The sequence below is a fragment of the Mustela lutreola genome, chromosome 1 (genome assembly GCF_030435805.1).
Source record: "Mustela lutreola isolate mMusLut2 chromosome 1, mMusLut2.pri, whole genome shotgun sequence".
Taxonomy (NCBI): Eukaryota; Metazoa; Chordata; class Mammalia; order Carnivora; family Mustelidae; genus Mustela; species Mustela lutreola.
The window spans coordinates 83,162,244-83,176,058 of NC_081290.1; the positions used below are offsets into that span (position 1 = coordinate 83,162,244).

The 13,815-nt window shown below is 34.0% G+C and overlaps 1 protein-coding gene and 1 long non-coding RNA gene across 4 annotated transcripts in view; one reads left to right on the forward strand and one right to left on the reverse strand.

The window, feature by feature from the left end:
• The window catches only part of LOC131828034 (uncharacterized), a 192,828-nt gene that overhangs the window by 76,437 nt on the left and 102,576 nt on the right, over positions 1–13,815 (forward strand). The window lies entirely within an intron of this gene.
• Positions 1–13,815, reverse strand: part of HSPA4L (heat shock protein family A (Hsp70) member 4 like) — a 51,553-nt gene that overhangs the window by 28,262 nt on the left and 9,476 nt on the right. For both annotated transcript variants that reach the window (XM_059168894.1, XM_059168896.1), the window contains exons 3-8: positions 9,619–9,676; positions 7,919–8,059; positions 6,115–6,237; positions 2,706–2,805; positions 2,211–2,344; positions 24–268 (exon numbers count right to left, since the gene is read on the reverse strand). In XM_059168894.1, the coding sequence (XP_059024877.1) occupies positions 24–268; positions 2,211–2,344; positions 2,706–2,805; positions 6,115–6,237; positions 7,919–8,059; positions 9,619–9,676 (801 nt within the window). The remainder of the gene's footprint in view (positions 1–23; positions 269–2,210; positions 2,345–2,705; positions 2,806–6,114; positions 6,238–7,918; positions 8,060–9,618; positions 9,677–13,815) is intronic.

A 13,815-nucleotide genomic window follows, 5' to 3' on the forward strand; every position in this document is an offset into this window, starting at 1 on the left:
TAAATTGAAAACATACACGGTACCTGTTCATTTTACTAGAAACATCAAGGTCATTCATGAAACACTCAATGTTCAGTGGAAGATCTGATGCATTTGCACTCATCAGCTTCTTCAGTTTTTCACATTCCTGATACAAACGCAACAAAGCCCGAGAATTTTCTTTCACATTTATCTTGTATTTGGTCTTGAACTCCTCACAGAAGTAGTCTACTAAAGCCTCATCAAAGTTCCTGCCACCCAAATATGGATCAAAGGTGGTAGCCAAGACCTGTTTAACCAAAAAAACCAGAACTGAATTTTCAGAAATATAAATGCTTTCAAAAAGGTAAAAACCAACTTTTAAAATAAAAATAAAGTTAAAGGCAAAAACCTTGTCAAAAAGGGGTGTCAAACTAGCTATCACTTATACTAATTATCACTTATATTTAAAACGTACTTACCCATTCTGAATTATCTATTTTGGGTTGCAGATCCATATACCATAATTATAATTAATTCTATTTCTGAATAATTTAGTTATAATTAAAACTTCACTATCTCATATCCGTTGATTCTATAACAACACTGAACAGACAGGCCAAAAACCAAGTTTAAGAGAGCAAAGGAACAGTTCTAAAGCATGAAATCAAAACAAAACAGCCAAGAAAAGCCAATTCAAAGATTCAATCTAAAACAGCACAACTGGTCAATTTTCAGGTCAGGAATTAGGCCTTCTAACTACCATGAAAAAAAAAAAAGCCAAGCCATTTTTATACCATTTTTATAAAAACATAGAGCAAAAGAATACATGAAAAACCAAAAAATAAAACACAAGAAAGTGAAGAAAAGAAACAAAAATTAATAATATAATAAACTTGTTGACCAATGAGCCCCAGCTAGTGGATGGATCAAAGAGTAGTAGAAAAGTCACAGAACTTGAACATCATACCTCTTGAAAATGCAGGAGCAAGATATCTAGTCTCTCTCTCTCCAAGGTAGAGGACACAAATGTCTACTTATACTAGTCACTTAAAAAATAGAAACCCCACCGTTGGTGTGGCTCCTCAGGTTTTTTTCACAAGAATGTGTGATAGAACAATAGTAAACCCTACAGAAAGTTGTAAACATAATGTGACTGGGTTATCAGCCCACAAACTAGTATGGAGAATTCATGGATCAACTTCTTGCTAGGACCAGTACCACACAAAATTAACTGCAAAACTATGTTAGTATGTGACTAGTGCAAACATGCACCCTTCTGGACAGAAGGGCCACAGATATGGCTACTTAAAGACATCTACTAAAAAGGGAGGGAGGAAAATATTCTTAAGTTAAAATTCAAAACTAACCAACAGATTAAACCAATTTACAGAAAACTATCCTATATTCATTATAAGTCATTACCCTTGTGGGATGTTACTATAAACTGTGAGACAAAAGGCTCTAAAAGGTCTGTTGGATAGTATTTCATCTTCTAAGTAACTTCTACATATGTGACTGATGATGAGAGACAAGATGATAAGATGACTAATGTAAAAATGAATGTAAAATCAAATACAAACTATAAGATAAGCACACAGAACTAAACGATGCCACATTCTAGAAAATTATAATTAGAACTCCTGGATAAGGAAAGTTTATAAAACAAAGGGAATGGGGGCGCCTGGGTGGCTCAGTGGGTTAAAGCCTCTGCCTTCAGCTCAGGTCATGATCCCAAGGTCCTGGGATCGAGCCCCACATCTGGCTCTCTGCTCAGCGGGGAGCCTGCTTCCTCCCTTTCTCTCTGCCTGCCTCTCTGCCTACTTGTGATCTCTGTCTGTCAAATAAATAAATAAAATCTTAAAACAAAAAAACAAAAAAACCCAAAGGGAATCATTTTAGAAAATTTTTCCTAAATATATTTATGGATAGTAATGTACTTAATGCTCCCTGTAGGTGACTTAACACCTTGACAATAGAAACAGCTAATACAAATTACAGTATCTATTATAAGGCATTCCAAGCATTTATCATACATTAAAACTAATTTTTCCTCAAAAATTCTGAGGTAATTACTGATACTATCTTCAGGTGGCAAACCTGAGATTTAAGGAGAGTATGTAACTTGCTCAAGGTCACAGTTTTTAAGTGGCCGAGCCAGGATTTAAACCCAGGCACTAAGGTTCTCTATATTGTCTTACATGCTCTCTTAACCATTAAACTTAGATATAGCAAATCATTTATTTACTTACTTTAAGTTTTCCTTTGTTAAAAGCACAAACGGAGACCTGGTAGGCAGAATGTCCCATATCAATAAATACTACATTTCTTGGTTTCTCATCCAGTGGGGGAAGATCCTGTTTATAAATTCCATATGCTAGTGCAACTGTGTAAGAACAAAGAAATTACATTAGTATCAGGATAGCAATCTCTTGGAAAACAAAACATAAGTCCTTTTGATACTGCACTTTCATAGAGAGTAATATAAATTATATTCACTTCAAAGTCAATTAATTTTTTATAATTTGGTTACTGTTTTTATTTTTCCTTTAGAATCATTTGCTATATACAATTCTTACAGCAAATATAAGACATACTTAACTTTTAGCAAAATACTGTACTACAAAACTAAAGGTTAAAAGAGCTAGTACACAGTAAGTTTTAAAAAGATAAATGCTTTATATTAAAACAAAAACAACCAGAACAGTATTTTTCTGACAGTGATTTTCAAACTGCAAAGTGCTCACCTGCAGTAGTTTCATTCATCAACCTTAAACAATTTAAACCTGCAACCTGGGCTGCAGCCATCACAGATCTTCTCTCAGCATCAGTGAAAAAGCTAGGAATCTGGTATTTTAAAACAGTAATTAAAATATATTAGTTTGATGTAATAGATTTTAAACATTTCATCAGTTAAAAATGTAAAATAACTGCTCTAAAACTTGTGTAGGGCTTAAGGCAAAGAATGGTGTTCTAATTAAATAAACAAGAAAAAAAACACTAGTTTTTTTCTTTTTGGCAATTTCTATACCATAAAGTGTTTACCTAAGTTTGAACACAAATTTAAAGCAATTAATAAGATGAAATTATACTTCAAGATTTCCAAACTATGTTCATCTAAATCCTTCTTGTGATGGGTCTTCTCTATGGAAAAAAAAAAGTTTGTTCATCTTTAATAATGAAAAATTGAAAGCCCAAGACTGTTAAAATGATATCCAGTAGCTATTAACAATATATCTTAGTATTTCCATATAATGGAATACTACGTGGCTGTTAGAATCAGGCAGATCTGAATGGTCATGGAAGAGTATCAATACTGATTAGAAAAAAGGACATGTGTAGCATGATTTTTGTGTAGGTATATGTTAGCTAGGAGAATATAAAACCCAAGGTTTGCAGTGCCTATCATCTCAAAGGGAGGGGGTACCTATATTGCAGGGGACTTATGAAGAGAAGTACTTCTTTTAAAATCACCAAAAACCACTATATGTTTAATTAATGTTAATTAAAGATTTTATTAAAAGATAACTGAGACATTTAAGATTTACATATACTTAGTTCTGTCAAACTTTGATTTTTGTCTACAGACAGATTTCTGAGAAGCTAATTAAGTAGGAATACCTGGGTGGCTCAGTTGGTTAAGTATCTGACTTAGGCTGATCTTAAGTCATGATCTCAGGGTCCTGGGATAGGGTCCTGACAGAGGGAGTCAGCTCTTCCCTTCCCCCTCCCCCGTGTGTGCATGGGTACTGCATGCTCTCTCCCTTAAATAAATAAATCTTTAAAAAAAAAAGCTAATTAAGTACATTCATGTACAAAATGACTTGAAGCTCTTCCAATTTTAAGTAAGTTGTCTCCAATTTTATTGCTTTTTGAAGTCAGAAATTACATTTAACAGATACTAACAACAGGAAAAGAACTTGAATTTTGATAAACTGTTTATCCTGATTTTGCTATTATCCTTCTGACAAAAATCCAAATTCTAATATAGACTTCATTTAATACTCATTGAGCACTTACGTAACCGGTACTTTTCTAACCACTTAGGGATATAACAGTGCATAAAACAGAGAAAATACTTCCCCTTATATAGCTCACAATGTGTCTATCACACTAACTACAAAGTAAATAACGGCCAAAATGTTCATCATGCTCTCTTCTGACATTAACTTTCTTTTTATAAAATTTCTTTTCAGCATAACAGTATTCATTGTTTTTGCACCACAGCCAGTGCTGCATGCAATACCTGCCCTTCCTAATACCACCACCTGGTTCCCCCAAACTCCCTCCCCCCACCCCTTCAAAACCCTCAGGTTGTTTTTCAGAGTCCATAGTCTCTCATGGTTCACCTCCCCTTCCAATTTCCCTCAACTCCCTTCTCCTAACTCCCCATGTCCTCCATGCTATTTGTTATGCTCCACAAATAAGTGAAACCATATGATAATGGACTCTCTCTGCTTTGCTTATTTCACTCAGCATAATCTCTTCCAGTCCCGTCCATGTTGCTACAAAAGTTGGGTATTCATCCTTTCTGATGGAGGCACAATATTCCATAGTGTATACGGACCACATCTTCCTTATCCATTCCTAATATTAACTACTGATGTGAAAGTATTATCAAGTATAGTCAATGAACTTGAATTTAAGATGGATTTTAAAACCAAACTCACTATGATGTATACTTTCAACTGGTAGTACAAGGGAAGAGTTATAGGCAGAGGCTTGGGAATGAAATACAGGGGTGTGAATTCTGGCTTACAACTCATTAGCTCTGTTGATTTGGGGCAAGTTATTTAACTTCTGTGTGTCCGCTTTTTAATCTATAAAACTGGAGTTAAAAATATCCTACCTTCATAGGGCGGTTCTGAGGATTAAATGAGTTAGTACTTATGAAATGCCTGCAACATTGCCTGGCCAAAGGTACACTCTAGTATTTGCTATTATTAAATGGTGAGAATAGAAAATATTAAAGCTCTATTATTTTTCTCTCATTCAAAAAATTCTAAATACCTATAATAATCTAATTACTAAACTCCAGTGGAGTTTAGAATCTAATTCTATTTTTCTGAGGACAGGAGACTGTTGAAATTAGGTAGAGAAGTTTAATAATATTAGAAACATACATTTAAGTGACAATATGTAACTTTAAAAAACTATCAGTATATAATGGGATCTCAAAAGATAAATGATGAAATGTTCTATGAATCCTTAAAGAAAGACCTTTTCTTTTTGAAAAATGTTGCATGCTCTCTTATATGTGGAATCTACAAAAGTTAAATTCATAGAAGCAAGAGAGTAAAGTGGTGGTTACCAGGAGCAAGGAGGTGGGGGAAATGGGGAGATACTGGCCAAAGATTACAAAGTTTCAGTTATGTAGGATGAATAAATTATAAAAATCTAATGTATAGCATATGGTGTCTAGAGTTAGTTATAGTGTATTATATACTAGAAATCTGCTAAGAAAGTAGATCTTAAGTGTTCTTGCCCCACACACAAAAATAGTACTTGAGATGGGTATATTAATTAATTAATGATTAATTAATGATTACTGCTCAATTGCAGTAATCATTATCATTTCACTATGTATATGTATGTCAAAGGATCATGCTACACACCTTATACCTAAACAACTTTTACTTTAAAGGAGATACAATGGGATTCTGGGGGGGGTGATAAATATGTTTATAATACTGATAATTATTGATGATGGTTTTGTGTAAGCATATGTCAAAATTTCTGAAACTATAGCATGTTAAATATATCCAATTTTTCATTAAAAAAAATATTCTTTCTTTCTGATACAAAATATACAAATATATATAATCTCAAATTCCCAAATGGGAATTTTCAACTTTGCCATGGAATGTTAAGGTCCCTACAGGTGGGAAGTTAAGAGTGACCAGGAAAGATTCTTAGGAATTACTGGCAGGTACGGCAGTCACTAATCATAGACACTGTTTGTCTTTTTTTAAGATTCACAGATTATCATAACTGACTTTTTAGGAAACTAACTCAATCCTAAACTTTACCAAATAAGGTGTTTTTTTTTTTTTAACTAATTAAGATCAGAAAGAGTAAAGAAAAGGGAAGAAAAATATTTCAATAGAATGTTAATATACTGGAAGGTGCAATTTGAAAGTAGTTAAGTAAACTTACTGAAATCACACAGTCTGCTACTGGTTTCTTCAAAGCATTTTCTGAAGTCTCTTTAAGTTTAGCCAGCAGCATTCCAGTAACTTGCTCAATTGCAAAAGGTCTCTCTTCTTCTAGGTACCGCACCTAAAACCAGAAGTTGAGATATTTATTGAGTCTTTTATTCATCCAATATGATTCTGTGAGGATCTACTCCATACATGATAGACCAACAACAGCGAAAAAGACCATCTTTGCTCAAGGAAGTTATATTCTGAAAAAGATTATACTAGTATTACCACCTCTCATTTATAAAATTCAAGTGACTTACACGTAGTAATATAACCAAATTGTTCTAAAAAATGTCTTCCTGCCTTAAATCTCTCCTTTTCACAAAAGCAATTTTTCAAAAAGAAAAAAGTTAAAAAAGAAAAAAATCTGTAAAAGAGAGAGTGTGCTAGTGTACACATAAGCAGGGGGAAAGGGGCAGAAGGAGGCTCCCCACTGAGCAGGAAGCTTGATGAAGGGCTCAATCCCAGGACTGAGATCATGACCTGAGTTGAAGGCAGATGCTTAACGAACTGAGACACCCACATGCCTCTCACAAAAGCAATTTTTAACATTCACTTTCCAGGCATATATTGAGAGAAAAAAGATCAAATAATCCTTCTTTTCAAAGTTAGAACTCTTATGACCTTAAAATGTAAGATTTAGTCATACAGTTTTAGGAAGAGGAAATTAGAGTATCAGGAAAGAAAATTTCTTATTAAAAAAAGAGGTATTTTATCGATTATTCCAAGGTTTCTAGGAATAATCATTAAGTTAAATATTAGAGATGTATACATGAAATTTCAAAATTATGTTTTTTAGACCAAATAACCACTTCATCTTATACACAGGTTTAAGCACACAAAAGGGAACTTTACAATTCTTCTTGATGAAGAAATACTGGAAGATGTGTGCTTTAGATAATTAAGCCCTTTTATAATAACCAATAAATTTATGAGCAATATAAAGTTACCATGGAACCCATATAATAACTACATTTAGTTTACTGAAGAAAAAGTTATGTCTTCCTTCTGTGTCCTTAGTGAACCAAATTTTATTCTGTAACACTAAACTCTGGAAGAGCTTTTCTCAAGCAGCACAACATATGTGTGTTTAAGTGTATATATGTATATTTATGTGGCCATATTCATCTCTATGAAGTCACTCCAGTTTATGGCTAAACATTCCATTGTACAGGTACCACAATTCATTTAACCACTCATCAGATGATGAATACTTGGACTGTTCCTACTTTTTGACTATTATGAACAATGCTATCGTGAAAATCAGGTACAAGTTTTTGTGTGCACACATTATTCAATTCTCTGGTCTATATAATGAAGAGGGAATCTGCTGGGTCATATGGTAACTTTGTTTTGAGGTAAAAAAACAGAAAGGCTACCATGTTTTTGTTAACCAATCTATAACTTACCATCTCAGGATGTAGAATTAAAAATCAAGAATCCATCTCTTATTTGGAAGTAGAGTTTGCTTTAATATAACAATTAATATACTTAAGCAGTCTATTTTTCCAAATCACTTATGCCTCTGCCTTTATTGCTTAAATACTGTTCACTTCTAAAAGTTCTTCAAATAATTTTTTCTTGACAATCAAAGTATTGTCTGGATTTTAAAAATTATCTAGGGGCACTCACTAAAGCTTCCTACAAAAACTGAATCTTGGTACATATGTACTAGGTTTAGTGGAAAAAAATTATAAACAGGTAATATTATATTTGGTTTCTTGAATTTAAATATATTTGTACTCTGAGAAGCTTACCTTAACTCCTGCACTTCCATTAGGCATCTTCTGCAGTTCATAAGGAAGCCTGATCCTTTCCGTTTGCACAATGGGATCATCAAATGATCGCCCGTGAAGCTTTTTGAAGCCATGAATTGTATTTCTTACATTTGTGACTATCTGTTGGCAGCAAACACTTTTATTTATTGATATTTAATGAATGCAAAATCAACATTATGCCAATATTTAAGACCACCGAGTCTCTTTATCCTACACATTTAAGTTTAGAATTATACACAATCATTTGTCTGGCTTCCAGCTGACTGTAAAATTATACAATAAGAATGTATGCATCTTATATATTGCTCCACAAATTCTCTTCCTATCCTAGGAATGTAGACTCAAAATTAATGTCTTCAAAAAAGAAAGAACAAAAATGTAAAACTTTTCAAGTAATACAGTGAAAATCTATCTACAGTTCATCTGTTTGGTTTTCCTCACCTTTTGCTTTAGTGAATTAGTACGTTTGCCTTCTCTTTCTTCCACTTTCATTCCTATGTTTTTATTGAAACACTCTTCCACATTGCCCCCTTTTTCTTTTCCTCTTAATATCTAGTTCTTTGTGAAACTTCCCATGTAGTGAGAATGAAATTTCTTACTGTTGAGAAGTGCTTCTAGGCTGGTAAATTTAAATTCCTTCTGTGTAGCATGACACAAAGTTAAAGTGTCTGAATTTGCAAATGGCTTGTATTTTACCAAAGTAATTTTTTAACTAGAACATCTAGCTCAAACTATACACTAATATTGAGATCTAGTTGCTGCCCTCTTAGTTAAAGTCAAACAGATCTTGCTCTTCAGTTACAAGTTACAAGATGAAAGCTACAGGGATGCTGAATTACCACATTGGTCTCTTTAGGAGGAATAACTTTAGTTTGCATTCTTTATAGAGACTCTTATCTGTGATATGCTTAGAAGATCACACAGAATATAAGATGTAAACTTTAGTGAAGAAGTCATTTTGGCACAAACTCAACATGTGTTAATGTACAATATGAAAGCGTAAAAGATAACATTTTCATAAAGGCCAATTGGAAGACAACCTTGAGGAAAGTCTTAAGCAAAAATTCCTCGATAAATGAGTCAATTATTCCCATAAAGTCAGGAGGGAAAAAAGACCTATTAAAGTTATTTTATGACAAAAAGAAGACCCAGCTACACGTTAAAATATAAGAAGTAATTGTTAAGGGCTTTTGGATCAGGGAAATAAAGTCTGAGGAAAATGAACCTCTAACAAAAAACGTTAAAAGTAAATGTTCTACTTAAAAGCACTTTGGAAGCTTAGAAATACGAACACTTAAGCAGATTCCATGCAAAAGTAGCCACACTGGGTTACTCTGGAAATTAGTTCTTCCATCTTTCCCACCTTCTTTTACAAAGACATTGCTTACTTGTTGGAAGTGTACATTCTAGATAGGATACCTCATAGAAAAGTGACCATACAGGGGAAAAAGTGATGTCATACACCCTAACTTCACAACTAAATAAGACTTTTTAAAAAATAAAATATAAGAAATATTTTACAACCCCAAAGCAAAATATACCTATTAAAATACAAAGTTATTCAAGTCTGTCAAATTTCTCTCCTTCTCTTTTCTCACTAACTAGTAAAGTGGGAGCTTGGTTACCAAGATTCCATTAAATTCTTCCTGTAAGTCAAAACATCTACATTAACAATTTACCTGGCTCTTAGCTGCATTTCCAATGGCTCGAGTTCTTGATCCCAAAGATATACAGGCCCTAAACAAGGGAAAAACACAAAGTTTGTTCCCATGGTATGTTTATATTGATATGCCATTACTCTATCTCTTGTTATGAAAAAAATGAATTAAATGGATTAACATAATGATGTATATTCTAAAAATAGGTTAATGAACATCAGAATTTTGCATAGTTTTGTTTCACAAGTAATAGAACAGTAGTTAAGTTAGAATGTTAGAATTTTTAGAATAAATGTTGCTAATAGCCGGCAATGTTCTGTTGGCTCCCAAAATTGTTTAGTAGGTCTATGATCTACTAAAAAAATTAACTGTGTTTAGTAAGGCCAGGTTGCATGGATCTAAATCCAAGCTCTGTAATCTTGTAGAAATTACTTAACCACTATTTGTCTCCGTTTCCCATCCAGAAGATAGTGCTGATAATACCAACTCACAGGTTTGTAAGAGGATTAAATGAGTGAATATGGGTAAATGGTTTGGACACCATGCTATTTTTTTTTTATTACTGCATTTAGATGTAATTCTGCTTATAAAAGCAATTATAGAGCAACATTTTCATCAAAGTATCATTTCGTGTTATAATTTAAGAAACTGTTTCCATGGGGCGCCTGGGTGGCTCAGTGGGTTAAAGCCTCTGCCTTCGGCTCAGGTCATGATCTCAGGGTCCAGGGTCTCAGCCTGCATCCCTCTCTCTCTTCCTCTGCCTGCCTCCCTGCCTACTTGTGATCTCTGTCTGTCAAATAAATAAATAAAATCTTAAAAAAAGAAAAAAAAACTGTTCCCATGATTTTAGTTGTAACTAGAGGTACCATTCATTCAACCAATAACTAGGAGCACTGTGTGTATACTAGCTACAATCACCGTTGTTGAATTTATAGTCTACAGAAAAAAATGAACATATATAGGACTATGAACATACGGACATGAATACTAGTGAAAAAGAAAAATCACTTCTATATGATAAGGCTTAGGAAAAGCAAGCAGAAGAAGTAATTTCTGAATTAAGATCTGAAAGAAGAGAAAAAATTTTAATATGTAGAATGTCCTTTGTCCAAAAGGACATTCCAAGTATGTAGGTATATACCTATTCTCAATACAATAATCAGAGTAATTCTCTTCAAGACCAGGGTCATGAATTTCAGCTGCTGAAACCCTCCAATGGCATCTTGTTTCACAAAGCAAAAGCTTAAATCTCCCTAACAGCCAATAAAACCCTTCCTGTTCTGGTCCTTGGCTGCTCTACCCTGTAACTTCAATCTAGACACACCAGTCTCTGCTATTTCTAGAATAAGGTAAGCACACTCCTTCCTCAGGTCCTTTGTCCGTGCTATTCTCTATCTCTGGAACACTTCTAAATATACCCATCCACATGGCTTACACTCACTTTTTTCATATCTCTGCTCAAATGTCAGTTTGCCAGTACCTTTTCTATCTTACATAAACAACATTTTCTGCTCCTTCCCAACATATACATCTCCTACTGTTTACCTAATTTTATTTTCCTGCATAATGTACCACCATCTGATACAGTTTATTTACTGACCATCTCCATACCAGGGCATGAACTCCATGAGGGCAGATAACATGTGCTCCATTCCTTTGATCTGCACTATCCAATACTGGAGCCACTAACCAGACATGGCTAATAAGATTTAACCAAAATAAAAAAACTTAGTTCCTCAGCATTATTCACATTTCAAGTGCTCAACAGTCAACTTTCAAGGGCTTAACAGTCATATGCAACCAGTGAGTATAGAGAGAACAGATTATACCTACAACAGAAGAGATATACAGTCGAATAGAAAGTTTTCCTTGATAGTACTGACCTTGATCATTACCTGGTAACATAGTAAAAGTACTTACTGAATGAATAGAAAGATGGCTCCTAAGGGTAATGTTAATTTGGAGAGTAGGAAGAATACAACTTGGCTAGTTTCATTTTAATAATATCGGGGTCAGATTACACAGAGCCTCAAATGGCAAGTTAAAAATTTGAAATTTATCTCAGTAGGTAAAGTGAATTAAAGACTTCTGAACAAAGAAAAGAACAATCCCTGCTTATACAGAAGATGAAATAAAGAGGAAAGATCCAAGAACAATGCTTTTCTTTTAGTAGGTTCCATACCCAGTGTGGAGCCTAACATGGGGCCTGAACTCAAAAGCTAGAGATCAAGACCTGAGCTGAGATCAAGAGTATTAAGAACAGTGCCTTTTTTTTTTTTTTTAAGATTTTTATTTATTTGACAGATCACAAGTAGGCAGAGAGGCAGGCAGAGAGAGAGAGAGAGAGGGGAGAAAGCAGGCTCCCTGCTGAGCCTGATGTGGGCCTCGATCCCAGGACCCTGAGATCATGACTTGAGTTGAAGGCAGAGGCTTTAATCCACTGAGGCACCCAGGTGCCCCCAAAACAATGCTTTTTAAGGGTTGAACCGGATACTGCTACACTGGGGGCCACAACATTTTCAAGGAGGGCAAGCAGTTAAATTCATCAGTTAACAGAGTTTGGTTGAATAATTACTTTACATCTGGCACTCAGTTACTAAAGATCTAGCAAGGGGAAAAATACATGGTTTTGGCTCTTTTGGAACTTACAGTGCTCACACAAATGAAAGTAAACAAGATGCTACAAGAGAGGGTGTACATGATGCTCGATGAGTAGATAATAGAATTGATCTAGAGGAGGAGTATCAGGAAAGGCTAACCCCAAGGAAGCGATGAGATTTTAAAGAGTAAATGATGATGGGGGTGGAATTAAAAGATTTGGGAGAGATCATTTTGACCACTGTGTACTGATGGAAGGCTAGAAGTTATCAGTAATCTGTATCAGGATGATGCCAGCTGAGAGAGAGAGAGAGAAGGAATTAAGAGTTATTTAGGAGGTACAACTCAAAGGACTTAGTGACAGACTAGATCTTCACTGTCCAATATGGTAGCCACCAGCCGTATGTGATGATTAAGCACATGAAATGTGGAAGTAGGAATTGAGATGTATTCATTTTAAGTGTGAAACATTATCTGGACTTTGAAAATTTAGTATTTAAAAAGAAATATAAAATATCTGATTTTAAAATACGGAAATAAAATTTTGGACATATTGAGATAAATCAAAAATATCAAAATTAATTTCACCTGTTTCTTAGCTTTTTGGTGTAATTATTAAAACATTTATGGATATTGCTAACATTTTTACTGAACAGAGCTGGAATATATAAGGGGAAGAGGCAAGTATCGTGACTAATCTAGGTTTCCCATTTGCAGAAGAGGGTAGAGTGGTGTCATTTAATGAGACAGAAAACACTGTAAAATGGATGGGTTTGAGATGGACCATCGCAGTGCTCACTGGACATGCTGAGATTGAGATACGTTTGAGACACCCAAGTAGATTATCTCTTCCAAATAACTCCTTGATCAACATAGTCCCTGCTAGAGTAGGCATTTGCATACCTAATATGATTATTTATGTGGATGGCTGGCATTCTGTCCTAAAGTTCATCAGAGAAAATATGGATTTGCCTTCTTTTAGCTTACTTTATTATAATCTGTCCTCTCTAGTCCATTATTTGGACACACTTAAGAATATTTTTAGTTTTTTAATACTAGGCGACCATCACTTGAGTATATAGAAAATCTTATTCTTAAGATTGATTCTCAAGAAGTTAACTTTTCTTAGAACACTGAAGCCAAATAAAAGTTTCAACAATTATTAAGCGCTAAATTCTTTGAAACATGCTGCACACATATCACTTCACAGAGAAAGCTAAATAGTTACCATTATTATTCTCTGAAGTTAAAAGTAGACAACTTTAAAAGTTTAAACAATTTAGTGTTACAGCTTGGAAATACCTAGTTTCAATACACAGAAAACCTTCCTTACATAACTAAAAAAGGGCTTAACACTCCTTCCTTGATTTTCTTTCAAAAAGATTCTGGAATCAAAATACCTACCATCTCTCAAAACTTTTACCTGACTTTACGAACACAAGGAAAATAAACACATTATACCATACCTCAGAGGCTGACATAAAAATTTTAATAGAAAGGATATTCAATACTTTACCCAAATATATATTGTATAATCCATTTATATCATACTTTCTATACTTTATTTCAACTGTTATTTAGAAATTCCATCTTATATCTAAAAACAAACTTTACAATGCA